The sequence below is a fragment of the Phalaenopsis equestris genome, unplaced genomic scaffold (assembly GCF_001263595.1).
Source record: "Phalaenopsis equestris unplaced genomic scaffold, ASM126359v1 Scaffold000038, whole genome shotgun sequence".
NCBI classification, from domain to species: Eukaryota; Viridiplantae; Streptophyta; class Magnoliopsida; order Asparagales; family Orchidaceae; genus Phalaenopsis; species Phalaenopsis equestris.
Genome location: NW_018164480.1, coordinates 696,452 through 716,218, shown reverse-complemented (window position 1 = coordinate 716,218; position 19,767 = coordinate 696,452). Strand labels below are relative to the sequence as shown.

General features: G+C 32.9%; 1 protein-coding gene across 1 annotated transcript in view; it reads right to left on the bottom strand.

The window, feature by feature from the left end:
• The window catches only part of LOC110018997 (intron-binding protein aquarius), a 28,014-nt gene extending 8,467 nt beyond the window's left edge, over window positions 1-19,547 (bottom strand). Inside the window, exons 1-7 of the mRNA XM_020716513.1 lie at window positions 18,729-19,547; window positions 18,554-18,646; window positions 12,554-12,616; window positions 7,603-7,689; window positions 7,364-7,516; window positions 7,123-7,280; window positions 6,454-6,688 (exon numbers count right to left, since the gene is read on the bottom strand). Coding sequence (XP_020572172.1) covers window positions 6,454-6,688; window positions 7,123-7,280; window positions 7,364-7,516; window positions 7,603-7,689; window positions 12,554-12,616; window positions 18,554-18,646; window positions 18,729-19,148 — 1,209 coding nt within the window. The 5' untranslated portion in view covers window positions 19,149-19,547. The remainder of the gene's footprint in view (window positions 1-6,453; window positions 6,689-7,122; window positions 7,281-7,363; window positions 7,517-7,602; window positions 7,690-12,553; window positions 12,617-18,553; window positions 18,647-18,728) is intronic.
• Between the last annotated feature and the right edge of the window lie 220 nt (window positions 19,548-19,767).

Genomic DNA, 19,767 nt, shown 5'->3' with positions numbered 1-19,767 from the left:
GTAAGACATTGGTAAAAGTAGGGGCTCAGAGCTGGACTGTGTGCTTCCCGATCTTGAACAAGAGTTACCAGCCCGACAATCTACGGGGGGCGGTCCTTAACCTCGATCCAAATGACTAACCATGAACTTTTATAATTTTTTATAAAAAAATTCTTTGATTTTCATGCAAAAGCTATTGTTTAAGTCTTTTTTTATGCAGAGTTCTTTTTAACATGCAAAAGAGATTTTTGTTTGATTTTTGTAAATTTTTGTGAAGTAATGTAGTCCACAGGCTAGTCACTCTAATCGTGCAACCTAAGAGCATCGGGGGCAACAATCCCACCAAGAGTCGGCGAATATTATCATGGATCATTTCCTTTCCCTTATTGAAGATCCTTGAGGTAGAAGATAATATTCTAATAATTTCACTTCATATCCCTCGTATAAGCACACATAAGCAATGTCGTCATCGCCCTCGCCACCTAGACCCTAAACTTATCCTAGTCCGATGATTCATATGTGGAGTTAACAAATTTTCCCAATTGCCAGAAAGATTTGAGTGTAATATCCAAGCTCAAATCTCGGTGCACTGGGTTTCATTGTAGGTTAAGTCATTGAGGAATTTCATTGTTTGATTTAATCAAGGAAGTCATGAATCATATCTCGGTGCATCCTCATGTCTAGTGTCTTAATCAGTTTGTGAATCTGGGTCAAGCGCCTAACTTCATCATTCATTCGAAAATTAGGTAAAAGAACGCTCACCTAGGACGTGCTCCTAAAATCTAGGAAGTCTACACTGAAAATTAGGTAGATGGACTCTCAACTAGAGTATGCTCCTAAAATCTAGGAAGGCTATAATGAACAATAGGTAGATGGGTCTCACCTAAAGTGTGCTCCTAAAATCTAGGAAGTCTATACTGAAAAATAGTTAGATGGGCACTTACCTAGAGTGTGCTCCTAAAATTTAGGAAGTCTACACTGAGAATTAGGTAGATGAGCTCTCACCTAGGGCGTGCTCCTAAAATCTAGGAAGCCTACACTTTAACTTGTGCTTAAAGTGATTTAAAGTATTCTACTCTCAATTAAGTGTTTCCAACTAATCCTCAAATATTTCTAAGTATATTCCAAATAATTAAATCATAAATTCCTTTTTTTTTTACTTAACCATTTAAAAATAAATAAAAAGAAAGGAGGTTGACCCACTTCCAAAACAAGTAAAGTCGAAACAGGAAAACAATAAGTGAATCGGCCTAAAAAAATGTTTAAATGATAATCAAGTGAAACCCAAAACAGTAAATAAAGCTCTCCAAATCCGTCCCCAAAACGATATGCAAAACTCTCCAAATCAAGCCCCAAAACAGTAAATATAGAGCAATCAAAAACAACCCCAAAACAGTAAGCAAAACTCTCAAAATCAATCCCGAAACAGTGCCAAAATAGTGCCCAAACGGTGTCAAAACCATGCCAAAATTAGCCCACAAAATGCTCCAAACAACACTTAACTATATTTCAAATAATACCATGTTAGACCATACAGCACCTACATTTCTAAATAACACTCCAAACGGCTCTCACAACACTCCAGAAGTTCTCACAGCATTTTAAACACCTACCAACAGTGATTCGCAGCACTTGTAAGCTACCTATGGCAATCCAAACCATAATTTCAGCACTAAAACAACTCTCAAAAGATCTCACAGCATTTTTATCACCTCCAAACAGTAATTTACAGCACTTGTAAGCTACCTACAATAGCCCAAACCACAATTTCAGCACCCAAATAGCACTCTAAATCACTCCAAATCAACACTTTTAAAACCTTCAAACACAGCCCCTTTTAAAAGCTTCAAACAATATTTTAAAAGCTCAAAGACAACACATAAAACAACTCTAAACGACATATGTTAAGCCCCAAAACGACGGAAGTGTAGGGCAAAGGGCAGTAAAAATGACAAGCTAGAATGACATCTCGATCCTTCTTCAAGATAACAATAATATCGAACAACCGACCAAGAAGAATCGACTGAAGATTCGCCTACGTACCCCACAACTCCTGTGCATTTACATTTCCAACATCTAAAACTTTACTTTATACATTTACATAAACCAATTCATCCCTATCGTATAATAAAAACTATAAACTTAATTTTAAACAGTGAAATGCACCTTTTCATGCATAGGTTTAAAATACCAAAGTGCATTGTATGTAAATATTAAATTTCAAGTGTGAGATATGTAAATACATAACGTTAGTGTGCTAGGTATGTCAATGTCCACCAAAGAAAGATATAAAGCATAAAACTGAGTTAGGGAAGTGTTAAATCAGTCATTGAGTCAAGTTCATCTCAACATTGGCCGATAAAGTTTATATTCAAAAGTTCAAACAAAACCTTAGCTTTGATGCAGGTTTAAATTTAAATACATTTAACTTTGATAAAAGGTTAAGGTTGAATACATTTAACTTAGTATTTAACTTGTATCTAGGCTTTGAATCTAAACAGAATTTAAGTTGTATTTAAATTCAGGTTTAAAGTTAAATGTATTTAAATTTAAAACCTCATACTACCAAAGCTAAACGAAATTCTATCCACATTTAAATACTAATTCTGTTTAGCTATTTAAATTTTAAATAGAACTTTAGCTTTGATTAAAGAGATTCATCATTCTTTTCATCGAAATTGCATCAAAGCTACACAAAGAGGACAAAGAGGATAGTGAAGAGAGGATAGTGAAGAGGATGATGACAAAAGTCTTAGCTTCTGACTACATTTAAATTCAGTTATAGAAGAGAACTCTGTTTGGCTAAGTTTAAGGGACAAATTCGCCACAAGTCAATGTTCAAAGAAATCAGTAGCTAAAAGAAAATTGTGTTCGACTCAAAGAGGATCTTCATAAATATCTCTTAAATCCTGTACACAGTTACTGAAGAATAATGGTAGATTTACATGCATAGCACACAAAAACTTACATACATTTACATATCTAAAATTCAAACTTTAATTTTGACATACGTATCAACTTACCTTTTCATAAAAAAAAAAGGTATTTTAACTGTAAAGATAAGTAAATATATTATCTTATTGCAACAGCAAAAATTGAGTACAATGCATATTTATGTGAAAGTTTTAGGTGTTAGATATGTAAAAACAAATGAATTGAGTAGGCATGTACACAAATCTTCCTATATGGACTGTATTGTACAAATAAAATGAGCAAGTATGGGAATAAAACAAAACTTTGTTACCCGATTACTGCAATTGCTGAGGTTTTGTGCTCCAAGCATTTCTACAGCTTGAAGAAGTCGTGTTCCTTGCTCTTTTACCCCTGCTTACCACGGCTAACTCCAATTCGGGTGAGACGGGCGAGAGAGAGGGTTAGCCGAGCGATCCTGGTAGAGAGAAAGAGTGAACTCCAACGAGAGGGAGGTGTTTGCTCGAGAGAGACGATGAGTCGAGCAGGTCTGCTCGCGAAGAAGTAAGGGGAGGCGAGCGGCTAGTGCTTCTCGATCGAAAGAGGGGAGGCGAGTCTTTCAATGGAGGAGGCGAGCAGGCGAGTGCGGGAGAGGGTCTCGAGCGTGGCTTCTTCTACGTGCGGAAGAGGGAGGTGCGATTGAGCAGAGAGTGGGAGGAAGAAGAGGCTAATGGGAGAGAGGAGTTCTTCCGCGCAGAGAGAAAACGCAAGGAAGAAGGCTTCAGTCGCACGAGAGGGTGATCAGGGGCTTCAATCGCACGAGAGAGGAAGGAGACGGGAGCGGGAGCGAGCGGAGGGTGATCGAATCAATCCTTCTGTCCGAGGCCAATTACTATAGCCAGCCGAAAATTGGAGAGGGAGTCATTACGTGAAAGCTTTGGCGGGGAATTGAATGCCTTCCTTTAGTGTATGCGACTCAATTGAAAAATAATAGCACGAGATTATTTTCAATTAATATGAGTTTTAAATGCTCCATTTGAATTTTGAAATTCGAAATTCGTGAGTTGAAATAATTAATCCGTGCTTAGCCCATATCCAGCCCAAGTCAAACTCGAGTTGAACCTGGGTTGAGCCCGGGCCCACGCTCGCTAATTAAAAAAACGTGCATCGATTTTTGTGCGATCTACTCGTGCGCGGAACCATAGTGATATGGGTGTCCTTTCTAGCGAAAGTCGACGTTACAGACGCGCCGACGTGATCCGTTTCGTCATCTGGGGTCGTCTGGACAAGTTTACCGATGATCGGTCCAAAAATGTGTCAACTTTATGCGTGGTGTAGCGAGTGAGTTGCTGAGTCACGGAGAGCTTACCTAAGACCGTTTGATCCTGTAGGAACTCATTTTCGGGCCCTCTACGTGTTGGTCCTTAGCCCTTACAACTAGAAGCTGAGTGCTTAGAACCACTCATGCGAGTTCTTCACAAAAATGAGTCAAGAAGTGGCTCGAAGTTCTACAGGAGGTGGGCTCCATTGCTAGTCTGTTAGGATGGTCAACAAGGGACTCCTAAGGCTAGATTTTGGGTTCTGGGAGTAGGAAACTAAGACCTCGCTAAAATGAGGTCAACATAGACTTTAAAGAAAACCAATGGTGGAAAGCCTGTAGGACCTGATGATATCCTAATTGAAATATGGAAATATTTAGGTGATTTGGGAGTTTCTTGACTTACTAAACTCTTTAATATTATTTTAAAAAATAAAAAGATGTCTGAGAAGTGGAGGAAGAGTATTTTGGTGCCCATTTTTAAGAAAAAAGGGGATGCACGAGAGTGTGCAAATTATAGAGGAATTAAGTTGATGTGTCATACTTTAAAATTATGGGAGAGGGTAATTGACATATGTTAAGACGTGTTACAAAGATTTCTCATAATCAATTTGGATTTATGTTGGGCAGGTCTACTATGTAAGCTATACATTTATTGAGAGGTTTGATGGAGAAGTTCAGAGATAATAAGAAGAATCTACATTTGATTTTTATTGATTCAGAAAAAGCTTACGATAAGATTCCAAGAGATATCCTTTAGAGAGTTCTTGAGAAGAAAGGGTTGATATGACTTTAATTCAAGTCATTAACGATATGTATACTAGAGTTGTTACTTGTGTTCGAATTGGAGGATTAACTCATGAAGAAGGATTGACCCAATATTTTCCTATTTCTGTTGGATTACATCAGGGATCGGCTTCAAGCCCATATCTTTTTGTTTTAGTTATGGATGGTCTTACTGGACATCTACAGGATGTATCTTAATGTATGTTTTTTGTTAAAGATATCCTTCTTGTGGATAAGACGAGAGAAAAACCCCAGGAAAAACTTGAATGATGGAGGTCTACATTGATGGAGGTCTACATTGATTTGAGTAGAACTAAAACTGAATACATGGAATATAAGTAGCTTTGTAGTAGTTCTAGTGACAGAAGTGTAAATTTGGGTGATCAAATTATTAAAATGTGTAAACGATTTACATATCTCGGGTCAGTTTTTCAAAGAGAAGGTGATATAGATAGGGATGTAAATAGTAAAATTCAAGTTAGTTGGTTGAAGTGGAGGAATGCTTTGAGCCTTTTGTGTGATAGAAAAGTACCGCTTAGACTGAAAGGAAAATTTTATAGGACGGTGGTGAGACGGACTATAGGACGGTGGTGAGACCTGCAATGCTCTATGGCGTTGAATGTTGGTCTTTAAAATAGAAGCATAATACTAAATTAAGTGTTGCCGAAATGATAATGATTAGGTGGATGAGTGGCTTTACACTTGAGACAAAATGCGAAATGACTATATCCGTGATAGGATTGGTGTAGCTTCTGTGACGGACAAAATTAGAGAATGTCGTCTTAGATGGTTTGGCCACACTAAGTGCCAACCATCTGATGATCTGGCTAGGATAGTAGATGTTTTATATTCGACTTTTGTTGAGAGAGGTAGAGGTAGACCTAGGAAGACTTGGGCTTATTGTATAAAAAATGATATTAATTTATTAGAACTAAATGAAAATATGACACTAAATAGGACACAATGGAGAAAAAGGATTTATGTATTCGACCCCACGTAGTGGGATTAAGGCTTTGTTGTTGTTATTGTTGTTGTTACTAATATCAAAGCCACAGATTTTATGATACGACTGAATACAAATTAGAAAATATTGAATGCTTATTTTAAGCTTAAAACATCTAATAAACAATGAAAGCTTGACAGAAGCAATACATACCAACACTACCATAAAAAATCAAGGGGTCATACATATGACAAATTTCTTTTTTATTTACATATCTAACACTTGAACATTCAAATATACATGCATACCACTCAAATCTCTAACATCACATCAAAAATACCACAATTACTATATTCTTAAAAGTGAATACACCTTTTCAAGCATAGGGTTATGACACCAAGGAGCTATAAGTGTATATATCAAAGTTGGGGTTTTAGATATGTAAATACATAAGAATTGTGTGGTATGTATGTAAATTTCTCAAAAATCAAACAGGCAGAACAAAGTCCAACACTACCTTTGGTATTTGTTTGAATGCTAAAAGTTGGAAAGCTTGTAGACGGGAATAATGAGCTAGAAGCACATCATCATCACTCATTTGACTCCCAGTATGGTCATCAATCTCAAAGCCTTCATAAAATTGCAGCAAATCAACCAGTTGTGAAAAAAGACGACCCTTTTCATGAGCATAAAGAGCACTCAAATGACACTTGGGAACAACAGCCACATCTGCAACAACAGCTTTCAAGAATCTGGAAAGGAATAGAAAGTGTGAACAATAGAAAAATAAAAAATATATTTCACATGATAAAAATTTTTATATAGAGAATCACTATAGCTAATAAACAAGTTTAGAAGAAAATTAAAGACATAAAATTTATGCAACAATATTTGTGTGCATAAGTATAAGATTTTAAGGCTGCTTTCATCTAGGTTTAAGGAAAAAAACTCATTTAGGATGCCTTCCAGCAAGCAACAGCATTATAGGTAGTTCCTGTTTAATTTTGTTAGGCCACTTTTCAGCAATTACAGCAGCACCAAGTGTCATAGCTGCCTTAAATGAATCCGACCACCTATTTGGATGACAAAGAACAATATATATATATATATATATAGAGAGAGAGAGAGAGAGAGAGAGAGAGAGAGAGTACAAGACAACACAGCGATGAAAGAGGTAGCTGGACACCTTCTCGTTGGAAGTTGGCTCAATAAATCAATGAGGAACTCCATGAACCTTTCACAATATAGTACACAAGAATCATCCACTTTTTCATCATATGAATCACTGAAATGATTTTCTTTGTCATCGGTTTGCTTAACTGAGATAACCTTGGAATCAAGTATCTATTTCACAATTGAATAAATTGTGAGTGTCCTAAAATGCAAATGATATAATAAACGACCAGCTCAGAAATTATCATACCTACCTCCAAAAATTCTTCAATTAGGTCCCTTAGGAAAGTCACCTCAAGAATCGTTGAAGGATCAAATGGTTTCCCTAGCTTCTTCGCTCCTTTGGCCTCTTTCCTAATCATTTTTCTCCACTTTCTCGTCAGCTGAGGGTTTAAGCATAACTCCATCTATAAATGAAATCCAAGTCAACTGCCGTTTTTTTTATTATCGTGATTAACAACATAAATCAATCAAAATCGCATCACTCTTATACCTGGAATCTACCAGGTGAAAGGCAGTGCCATAACTGCAAGCTTACCAACTTGAGAACAGTTTCACTAACAATCTCATCCTCTAAACTCTTGAGAAAAAAAAAAAAAGCAAGCAGATTATAAAAAAGTTAGTACAACATACCAGGCAAACAATCAACAACAATTACAAAAAGTCATGTGCACAGAAATACAATAATATATTAAGTAAAAAATAATATTATTATTTATGATGTTGAATTTAATTAGTGAGTAATTGATTTATAATTAAGATTAACAATATTGTCTAATATTAGTTAAATTTAACTATTGTAAGAGGTCATTAATTAATACAATAATATAATAATCACTATAATAAAATAAATTTAAAATTATCAAAGAGATTAATTGAAAGGCTGAAAAGGAAGAAAAAATACAAACCATTTTTAAACAGGAAAATGCAATTTGTGAACCAATAGATTTCTGACCCATAATATAAAATTAATCCTAAAATTCCATAATTATTTTATTAGTTCAAACTATATAAATTATATTATTGTTACTTATTTAATATAATATTTATAATTAAATAAATTAATATATATACATATTTATAAATTTACATAAAAATAACAAAGTTATCCTAAACTTTTTTTTATCAATTCTTTGTTCAATTAAATATGACTCTAAACTATCATAAAAGATAAAAAATATTAAATAAAATAACATAATTATTGAAGCTCCGTTCAAAATTTTAATTATTAAAAATTTATGTTGCTTACTTATAACTATTAGATTCTTCTCCCTAATTTTTTATATGAAATTTTATTTTTTTTTATATTAAATTTTTAAAAATAATTTATGTGCACAGGTTCGACTCGGAGCCCCTTTGTGTTGCAATCCCGATCATTGCTTTCGATCAGGATGGCGTAGAACTCCGTATGCAGCTATGTTACCTTCTTGGAAAGCTATGATTGTGTATGTATCGTTCAAACGCGACGAGAGGACGAAAAAGGTGCGTTTGATCAATTTGATACCAAGGAGTAGAAGTTGAGATCTCGTCAATGTTTTCCGCTTGCATGATCGCACACTGTGATCCCATCGTCCCCTTCCCTGCGAGCCCTAAGCATGATTGTATCGCCCGACTAAGAAGGAAGATGGAGTTTCAGGTCTCTGTATGCCACAAGCCTATAGTTGCTTTGCAGTTAGCTTGGTCGCTACTATATCGTCTTTCTGTAGGTGGCAACTTCGTTTCTGCTTACGAAAATCCCGATAATTGAACGCTACAAATAAACACGATTTGTCGTTGTTACCTGGTAGTTGCTTCCTACAACCTTCCTATAGGACACAGAAATCATCGCAGGACAAGCCAACTTCCATCGATTCAATTGATCCTCTCTTATGTCGATCTAATTCTCATAATCTTGAGCTCAAATATTAATATGATACGCTCAGACATCAAAATCGAATTTTTTTTCCACAGAAATTAAAGCAAACATAAATTTTAATTCCCCAACTCCAAATAAAAGCAATACAACACTAATAACTTGCATGAATACAAAAGATAAGCAACTACAATTCGAGAGGTAGGTGATCTCTCCGAATTCATACAATTCGAGAGGTAGGAAATGTCTCCCAAACCCAAGATAAAAAATTAAATTTCATGCATAAACATAACCCTTAAACAATAGGCCTACTTATACCCACAACAATAATATAAAAAATAATAAACTAAATTACCCTTAGGTGTACAAAAGTACAAATTGCCCTTAGGCTAGGCTCTAGAATAACAATTAACTTGTTATTATACAATATAAAGCCTAAATTAATATTTTAATGATTTATTTTCTTAATGTTTTTATATTTTATATTTTAAATTCTCGATCTGCCTACTTCATTAATTGAATCAAATTTTGTGTATTATGGATTTTTTATTGTGCTGTCATTTATAATCAATGTGCATATTTAATGATAGTGAATTTTACACTACATTTACATTTATTGACCATTAATTTATCATTTAAGATCAATTTTGTGTGCATTTTTTAATTATCCAGAAAGCAGAATACTTGTTTAAATAGATAGCTGGTAAGTTTAATTTTGAATCTTATTGCATGATTTCAGCAATTATACTAATGAATCACATAAGTAAACCTAAGACCCTAAGGGGTTGTTTGGCAACTTCAAGATTAACTCAAGTAGATTTAGTAAATCTCATAAATCTAAATTTAATAAATAATAATGTGAATAAATCCAAGAAACTGTTTGACAATAGATTCAATAAATTAAATTAAATTTTATGAAACTATTGGAAAACTTCTTTTAAGATTTAAATCTGTTAATTCAACTTAATTGTTTTTTTATTATTTTTAATTCATAAATCATTAATTAATATTTGTTAAGATCATTAATCATTAGTAGAATTTCTCTAGACAAAGTAATCATTGATTAGTTAATTACTATTCAGTAACCAGTATAATTTAATCATAACTAGTAAAGCATAATACTTAATTAAGCATAATTTAAAATTTTATAACTAAGTAAACATTAAAAAAATCAGAATAAATTATTAAAATACTCATTTGATGGTGCATTTACTTACATACCACTCAATTCCTATTTATTTACATATCAAAGACCTAAAATTTATTTTAATTAATATTTGTTAAGATCATTAATCATTAGTAGAATTTCTCTAGACAAAGTAATCATTGATTAGTTAATTACTATTCAGTAACCAGTATAATTTAATCATAACTAGTAAAGCATAATACTTAATTAAGCATAATTTAAAATTTTATAACTAAGTAAACATTAAAAAAATCAGAATAAATTATTAAAATACTCATTTGATGGTGCATTTACTTACATACCACTCAATTCCTATTTATTTACATATCAAAGACCTAAACTTTATTTTTTACATTTATACTACTCAAGGATATCACTATTTTAACTTTTAAAAAGTGAAATACACCTTTTTCATGTATAAGTAAGGTCATGTATAAGTAAGGTGAGATACATGTTAAAATTAAAGTTTGGGTGTTAGATATGTAAAGATATAGCAAATTAATATGAATTGCAAGGTATATACGTAAAACTTCCTATTTCAATTTAGGTTAAAATTTTCAATGTTAGTTTAATTTACTTAAAATAAAATTTATAAAAATGGTTATTCAAAAAACAATAATTAATAAGTTATAGAGTTAATTAAAAAAATTAAAGAAATTAATTAATGAATTTTTATAATTAATATTAATTCTAATTAATATAATCAACAAACTGAATTAATATTTTCCTAGTCAATCATTCTTGTTTTCATGGAGTCCTCGTCAAGTTCAAAAGCTATTGCCTCGGTTTCTCAACCCAAACGCCATTTTCCTCGATCCCGCAAGCAAACTTTCTTAATAAACCCCATTCTTTCTTATTTCCCATTCCAACTGCTTCGCCTCCTGCAGATTGGCAAAATCCAAATTTTGCAGATAAGGGATCCAAAAGAGCCTTCCTCACTGTTTTGCAGGATTTAAGTTAAATCCTGTTGAATCCCGCATTAAATTCATTACTAAACAACCCGTAAGATATCCTACAGCTAGATCAAGTTTTGGTTCACCCCCTCCTTATCTTGATATATTTATTAGGGTTAAAATGATAATTGTTGCTGCAATTTAACAAAAACAAAATGACAAGGAATTTGAACCAATTGGCATAGATATTACTAAACCACTCCTGATTATACAAACATGCCAACATAAACCTGATGATGGTTCAAGTTAAAAATTTCATAACAATGATATGATGATAATGGCTTTAATTCCTCTCCCTCAATAGAACAATTCTTACCTTTTAAAAAAAAAAATTCAAGAACACCCTCCATTTAATAATGAGAATAACAACAACAATCCTTGATCCAAATTCCCCCCTCCACATTTCTCTCATGAAAATTTTATTAATGTCAACAGATTCAACAGCGCTACCCTCCTATACTAGACGATATGAGCCTTCAAGTTCTGCATTTTATCTCCCCCTTAAACAAGGTAAGTTTGGAACCAACTCACATTGCTATCTGTTAGCCAAACCCAGTCTTGTTCATAAGCATTTGGTCGGGAGAGCAGTTTCACAAATTGTATTTTGAACATTTAGGTTGGAATCTACAAATGCTTTTTGTTTTTCACCTTATTTAGTAAAAAAAAAGGTATCACATAGAAACACCTTAGTTAAAAATGACACGGCATAATATAGAAAAGTTTAGTAGTTTGGTTGAGCTAGAAAAAATCCACCCCATTGAGATCCCTATGAACTCCACAAATAATCATTCTAAATCCCAGTCACTGTTAAAGATTCATCAAAGAAAAAAAAGGCACTAATCTCCACTTCATTCTACTCAATAACGACTAATATAAACTAGTACATTGCTTTGGGAAACCTTTTGTAAGAACGTAAATGGTTTTCAATATCAACATCTGATCAGAGCTCTAACTAGTGGTTTCAAAGAACAAAGAGTAACTGAGGCAAGGGTTTTCCTTCTTCAAGCACAAAGCATGAAGGAATGCGGAGCTTTTCTTATATAATTCATTTTTCACACATGATAAAGACAATGCAAAACTTGGTTGACCAATAATACCTTTGATCTCTGAAGTAGAATATAAGATTTTAACTCGCTGATCAATCTCATAGTCTGATCAAGGGGCGGACCCCCTTCCAGAAGGTGTGCAATTCGATCCTACGCCAGAGATCGAACCCCCAACCCCAGGGACTTACACCAAAGGCCGCAACCAATGAGCCAAGCTAAGGCACAAATATTATTATTATTATTATTATTATTATTATTATTATATATAATGCAATGCAAAGCTATGCCAAACAACAAAAGAATTTATTTAATTAGACAATTTATCATAAAAAACAAAGAATATTAGAAAAATAGCTTGTGCAGCTTCCAAATATTATCAAATTTAACAAAAACCATTTTAAATTTACCTGGAAGGCGTTAATCATGAAAAGCAAATAATTTGTCTTCTCCGCTAGAGTCAACTTTCTTCCCTACAATAACAAATAATGTTACCATTAAAATATTAAAGCACTGCAAAAAGCATAATCAATGAAGTCTATTTATGTGAGTTTGCCAAAATCAATAAAATTCAGAGTTTTGATCAAATTATACACAAATAAGAAAATCAAATTCACGGAACAGGATATATAAGCGTAATGACTATCAGGCTTAAAAACAACTTCTAAAATATGAGAAGATAGTTATAAATTCCATTTAATTTTTCTAGACGAGTAAATTTGATAGTCATCAAAGAAATATTTTGCAATACTATAATCACTCTCCATCAAACGATAAATATATATCATAATTACAGTCTAGAATGATAAGTAAAGAATCTGAAAGTTTCTTTTTTTCCAAATGCGAACACTTCAGATAGAATTTTAAATCATCAAGCCCCACCAACTATGTCTAATAGCTTAAGGTTCAACCGAACCAAATATCTTAACTTCACATAAGGTGAAACAATCATTTTGGTGAGGCATCCAGCTTGAGAAACAAATCTGGATCAAACAATCAAAACCATTTTACAATATTGATCCGATGTCCAATATACAGAATTGAAACTGGCATAAAATATAAAGCTTTTGGCTAAATCCAGCCCTAACTATGCCTAGGTTAAGATCACAAGTGATAAGTGCAATTGAAACCATACTTCTTACAAGAATTTTATTTAAGATGCCTCAAAAAGAACTTCATAGATCTGAATGTCAACCTGAAAGCAGATATCTATCAAGTTATTGAGTTTACTCTCTGAAATCAACTCCGTCCACAACAACGAATTTATCAACTAGTCTTTCTTTTTATCATTGATATTGATGCTGCAGTTTATTCTAGTTTTGGCTAATCTCTAACAAAATTCAATTCCATGGACAGCAATGATTTTTAAAATATGTATTTTTTTTTATTAATTCATAAGGCTGAAGTATATAAAGATATCATCTTCATAAGGTACCTACTAAATCCTGTAGAGGAATATAACCAAATATGTGAATTTATCCTTAGTCGTTGAAAGATTAGAAGAAAAACCTTTTGTGTCAAAAATTATAAAAATAGTTAAAGCGCCAAAAGAGTTCCCAAAGTTAGCAATTAGGTTACATAAACCAATAAGACTTCAAGTTTTAGGTTACATGCGCCAATAAGACTTCAAGTTTTGCTGTGCTAATTAGGTTACATGAACCATTAAGACTTCAAGTTTTGCTGTGCTTTTGACATGCTTTGAAGAAATACTTGAAATAAGATATCTTTATGAATATTACTTACAAATGATATAGTTCTTTTAGAAGATCTTTCTTGAAGTGAAAAAGTGGCTGGGTTTGAGATCAATAAAAACAGAAACAAGAATAGATGAGTTGCCACTCTATCCTTAGTGGATGTGATCATAACAGAGGCTCAAGAAATTTGAAGTATTAAAGGTTGAGATAGCTGGGACCCCTTTTACAGAAGAAGAAAATTAGTGGGGACATAATATGCAGGGCCAATTTCAACAATCAAAATGAAAGGGTCTAGTAGAAGTAAGTGATTAAGAAAATATATAATAAAAAAAACAAAAAAGAAAATAATAGCTTTGATGCATGATGGGCAATAAGGAAATCATATTCGTTATTAACCTAAACCCAACTCTTTGAGGCAGGCTTTGTAAATCCTCATTTTTTCATTTTTTTCATGTTAAATGTTAACTGTATGCTATAATTTATTCTTTACAAATTATTTTAAATAATTTTTATCATTCTCATCCAAAATTTTAGCAAAACTTCTTGTTTTTAATGTATGGACAACATTTATTCTTTGTTCATTCCAATGATAATCTAAAACTTGTCCAAATTCTAAAATTTAAAAAAAAACAAGATGAATAATAAAATTCATCAACTAATCAAGTTCACAGTTCAAAATAAAAATCTGGCCCCATATCTCACTTTAAAAATTGCAATCAATAAGCAAAACCAAAATAATTAATTTAAAAAAAAAATCATCCAAGAAGGAATAAACGAGCCTCATCGAAATATAAAGAGACTACAACTAGGAGTGTAAACGAACCGAACACGAACGAACAAAGCTTGTGTTCGTGTTCGGTTCGTTTAAAATTTAGTTTGTTTGAAATAAGCTCGTGTTCGTTTCTTAACGAACGAGCCGAACACGACGAACTCATTGACGAACCGAACACGAACTGTTCGCAAACAACGAGCTTTTTTGACAGCCCTAACTACAACCAAAAACAGTGCAGCCCTGGAAAGCACTTGAAGAACTCACATTCAACAAGCACACAAACAAAGAAAAAAAGAACTGAAATTTTATTTTAATATTCATTCTCAAATAATTTTTACATGCCTCAAGGTTCCTATTTATTGGTTTCAAAAGACCCAAAATAAAATTATAAACAAAATCTATAGAAGCTAACAGAAAAAAACAGCAAATTTCAGCACATCCAGCACTAGTTCTAATACTATAAACTTTTTCATAAGCTTCACATGACAGCTTTAAGGACACAACAAACAGAAGAAAAAAAAAAGCGCAAGATAGGAGCAACAGGCAATGGATTGCCAGAAGGCAACTAGGATGACTATAGCAAGGAGTGCTAATTGTCGCAAATGAATATGTACAAATAAGAAGGCAAAAACAGTACAGTGGCCAGGTTAACAATAAAGGGGCCAAATTGATTAAATTGGCACAACATAGAAAAAAAGAGAGTGGCGTGGAGCAAAAATCTGAGATAATAGGATCAGAATTAGAAAGAAACCAGCAAGGCTAGCAAGAAAAATAGATCAATAGGAAATAATTAGCGAAACAGAATTAAAAAAAAGCATATGCAAACAAATTAGCCAAAACACAATGACGAAATAATAGGAAGTAGAAATTAGCATTTCTCATCAATGTAACAATTTTGTGGCCCCGTCAAACTACTTATTTGGAAAGTCATACAAACCTGGGCAAACAGCTGAGTTCCAATACTTATTTCATCAAGAAGCATGTTATATAATGGCACAAAAAACTTTGGTATCCACCATCAATGTGGACATATAACAAAGTTTTGCTTTTGGAACAAGAAAAATAGAAAAAAATTCAAGGTACTAGCACCAAGTTCATGAAATAAAATTAAATGAAGATGTGCCATACAGATACCTAAAAGAATTTTCTGCTTTTGGAACAAGAAAAATAGAAAAAAATTCAAGATACTAGCACCAAGTTCATGAAATAAAATTAATTGAAGATGTGCCATACAGATACCTAAAAGAATTTTCAACTTATAATCATTCATCATAATACTTTGCAAAGTTATATATTTCTCAGAGTAGTCACTATCCTGATTATTTTAATATTTTACTAGATTGATTTGGAGACTGCTAGTTTTCTACACTTGGGTCACTACTAGTCTAATTAAATTTTTGGTAAGTTGACCAACTTAAGTTGTAGGTGTTAGAAAATGGGTTATCAAACCAAGTTCCTATGGCAAGGTGTTCAAAATTCATGTGATTGGTAGCCATCAATGTGTCGGAATACTCTTGAAAAGATATAAACTAGTTTTCCCAAAGGTTTTCCATTCCAAAGTGCTGAAACATTTTTTTTAGTTTTTTGGCTTTTTTTTATTTTGTCGAGTTCTTTTAATTTTGCAGCACCTATAAAAAAAATAGCAATAATACAAGTGCAAACAAATATTAAACAAACGGAAAAATAAAAATAAAAATTACTAAACCTAGATTCTCAGTAGTTCAACTAAAACTCTCCTAGAATCTAAGTTTAGCAACAGTGCCAAAAATTCGATGCGCCAAAATTTCATATGCACATTCTAACTGTTAAAAGACATATAACTTTCTTATAATCAATATAAGCCTCAATAATATTTTTATTTTATTATTCTAAAAAGCACTTTTTTCCTTAATAAGCTTATGTTCTTTATATCTTCTCACCACATCACTAAGTTTACTTATCAATCAATAATCTATTTCAAGCCTCACTTAAAACTCATATAATTATTATTTTCAAAGGACCTAACAATCGTATCAAACACTAAGCTTGGATCATCAAAAAAAATAAAATAAAATAATTCTAGTTCGCCTCCCTTAGCAACCTATCTTAAAATAATAGCAATTTCTCTGCTTTTAAGCTCCACCTCCTTAGCATAGGAGTGATATTTATTTAAAATGCCTTATTTACGATCTTAAGACAAACATCTATAACTACTACACTATATTGCATGTTCAAGTTCCCCTCTAGAAAGAGAACCTTACAAACTACAATCTTTGCTGAACATAATTTAATTTCTTCCAAGTCAAAATAAATCTAATTATGAATAGTTGGATACACTTTTGTAACCAAGTATTCTTCTCATTTCTTAAAGTATATATTATTATTGCAAGGTATTGTGGCATTATGAAATCCAATATAGCTTCTCTCATTACATATCCATCCCCTATAACATACCAAAAATGAATTGCATTCTATCCATCTAGAACTTACATGTCTATTTAAATCACTTCTAATAAAAATGCTTTATCTCTCGAGTATACATTGTAGAAATTCATTTGTTTATTAAAATAAAATTTTTAAACCTCTTATTAATCCCACTAATGAAGCAAAAGTACTCACCACATTTATAATATATGCACTACTTATTATCATAATCACAACATTTGACCCTATTCATCGCAATAGTTTGATCATTCGACTCTTTATCCATAACCATGGCAACCCCATTCTTATTTTCAACCTTACAAAAATTATAAAAAATATATTCTCATTCCTTTCAAAATTATTTCCAAGATGAAAATAGTAGTGGTTATGCGCTCATCATCCAATGGTTTAGGACATCTCCTTCAAAGAGGCAATGGGAAATCATTAAGCATACAATCTAACCAATTGCGAGGAAATCAATACTCTTTCTCTAAATAAAAACATCATAGAAGGGCTCAAAATACCTAAAAGAGGTGTGGTGCCCACCAATTTAAAAGCACATGACTTAGAACATGTAAAGTTCTATTGACACAATAACTCGGAGAAAAAAAAGAGAAAATCACCTATATTAACTTTATATAGGATCAACCCACTAGAGTGCTGTCATCATCGGTGTTCTTTTTGATATCCTATGTATTTCTCTTCTCCTCCAAAAATTCCCTCTCCTCTAACCTTTTTTTTCTTGGTAGTTTTAGAGTGATTAGTAGGATTCAACGAGTAATCATCAAAGCCGATAATGGCTTTCTTCGCATTCAACACCAAGGAAAGATATGTTAAAAGTAATTTTCATAATAATTGGTTAGCTAGCTCCTGTTTTATTTTAGAAATTGATCCTAACTTGAAACAAATATTAGATGAATAGATTACCAATTAATTTTATTTTTAACTAACATTAAATAAAAAATATCAACTATCTAGATTGATAGATTTAAAATCTAATTTTATCATTCATACAAGTTTAAAAACAATGTTGATAAAAAAAATTATAAGAATTATAGTCAATTTTGATTAAAAAAATCTTGAATGCATTTATTGTTAGTAGTAAGACTATTTACGTAAATCTTTTAACAGCCAATGTATAGTTAGGCATGGTTAGAATTCCAACTATGTAAGAAAATTAATAAACAAGTTTGAATAATATTTTGAAACTCGGACAATATTCAACAACTGCCCAAGCTCAAAAAGAATAAGGTTGGTATAATAGCCTAGTATTCAGCTCATCCAAGTCCATTTTATAGATCTAACGGTTTGTAATTTTTTAAACTGTTGCCTTTTCCTAAGTATTAAAAAAATACAGAATTCCTATTCACTTCACCCAAAGCTAAGAAATTTAAGTATAACTTAAATCACCAACTACAAGTGTTGGAATGCAGAAGCAGTTTTCACATTGACCACAGAAGGAGATAAAACTAAGACAGAGCATCGATTCCAATATAAAAAAAATAGCCGAAAGAAATAAGAGAATGTTAAAGTAAGAAAACCTCTTCTTTCAGACGAAGAACTCTCCACAAGAATCCCCTAAACGCCTCCTTCCGGTCATGAAAGCAAATCCAAGCCACCACGTTCTCCCGAAACTTCAAACGCAAGCAAATAAAACAGTTAGAAGGCCGACCCATCATTTCCACGATAACGGTTCAAAACTCTCAAACATCACACCTTCTCATTAATCATGAGAATCATAGACATAACATGCTCAAAAGACGCCGTCTCCGCATCAAAGTTGGGCCACAGATAGTTCTCCAAGTACTGGCTAACCTCTAGAATCATTACCCTCTGGAGCGGGACAGTTCTTCGCCCGCCAATAACTAGCAGCTCAGTCTCATAAATCTCCTTCACTAGATCGGGATCAAACTTCCGGTCCGCGCCTTTAACGCCAGAATTCTTCAGCCAATTCCCCGCTGCAATCTTGGTCAGACGGTCACGTTGGATCTCCAAAAGAGTTATGGAGTTATTTACGTTCCCTCCAGGTCGCTGCTCCGGTTGCTTTAGTGCTTTCACTGCCTGAGTCTCGAAAGGGTACTCGGCTACACGATGCCGACGAAAATCGTAGGTTCCGGTACCATAAACCTTCGGCATGTTGGCCCAGAAGATGAAAAAAAAAGAACGTAACAGAGATTGATTCGGCTTTGAACAGAGTGAAGTTTAGGGTTTATTCGTATGTTACAGACATACACATTGCTGTCTGGCAACGGATTTAGCCCAGGATTCAACCTGAATTTAGGCTAAATCTTTCCAGACGGTCAGTTTGGACAAAATATATCCGCCGCTTTAACTAATCCGGATTTCGCGGATTTCGGACTGAAATCCAGGATTTACTAAATCCTTTGAATCTGCTGATTTAGTAAATGGAGCGACAGGCTTACCTTCTTCAATGGTTTCTGGTAGGAGCGGAGCGGGAGGATGAGGAATAAACCCTAAGCCTCAATCGGATTCCACGAATGGGAAAATATGTTCATGGTTTGGGCGAGTGTTTTCGCAGAGAGTATAATGGGAAAATATGTTCATGGTTTTAATTCCATATATTATCAAATTAATTATAGTTAAATAAATTTATATGTAATTATTTAGTAACTAATTGATGAATAAAAATGCATCAAAGAGTTAAATTATTTAATAAAATTCTATATAATTTTTTAATTATATAATTGATTAATGTTAAATTAATAATTATTTAATAAAAATTAATTAGTTTAGG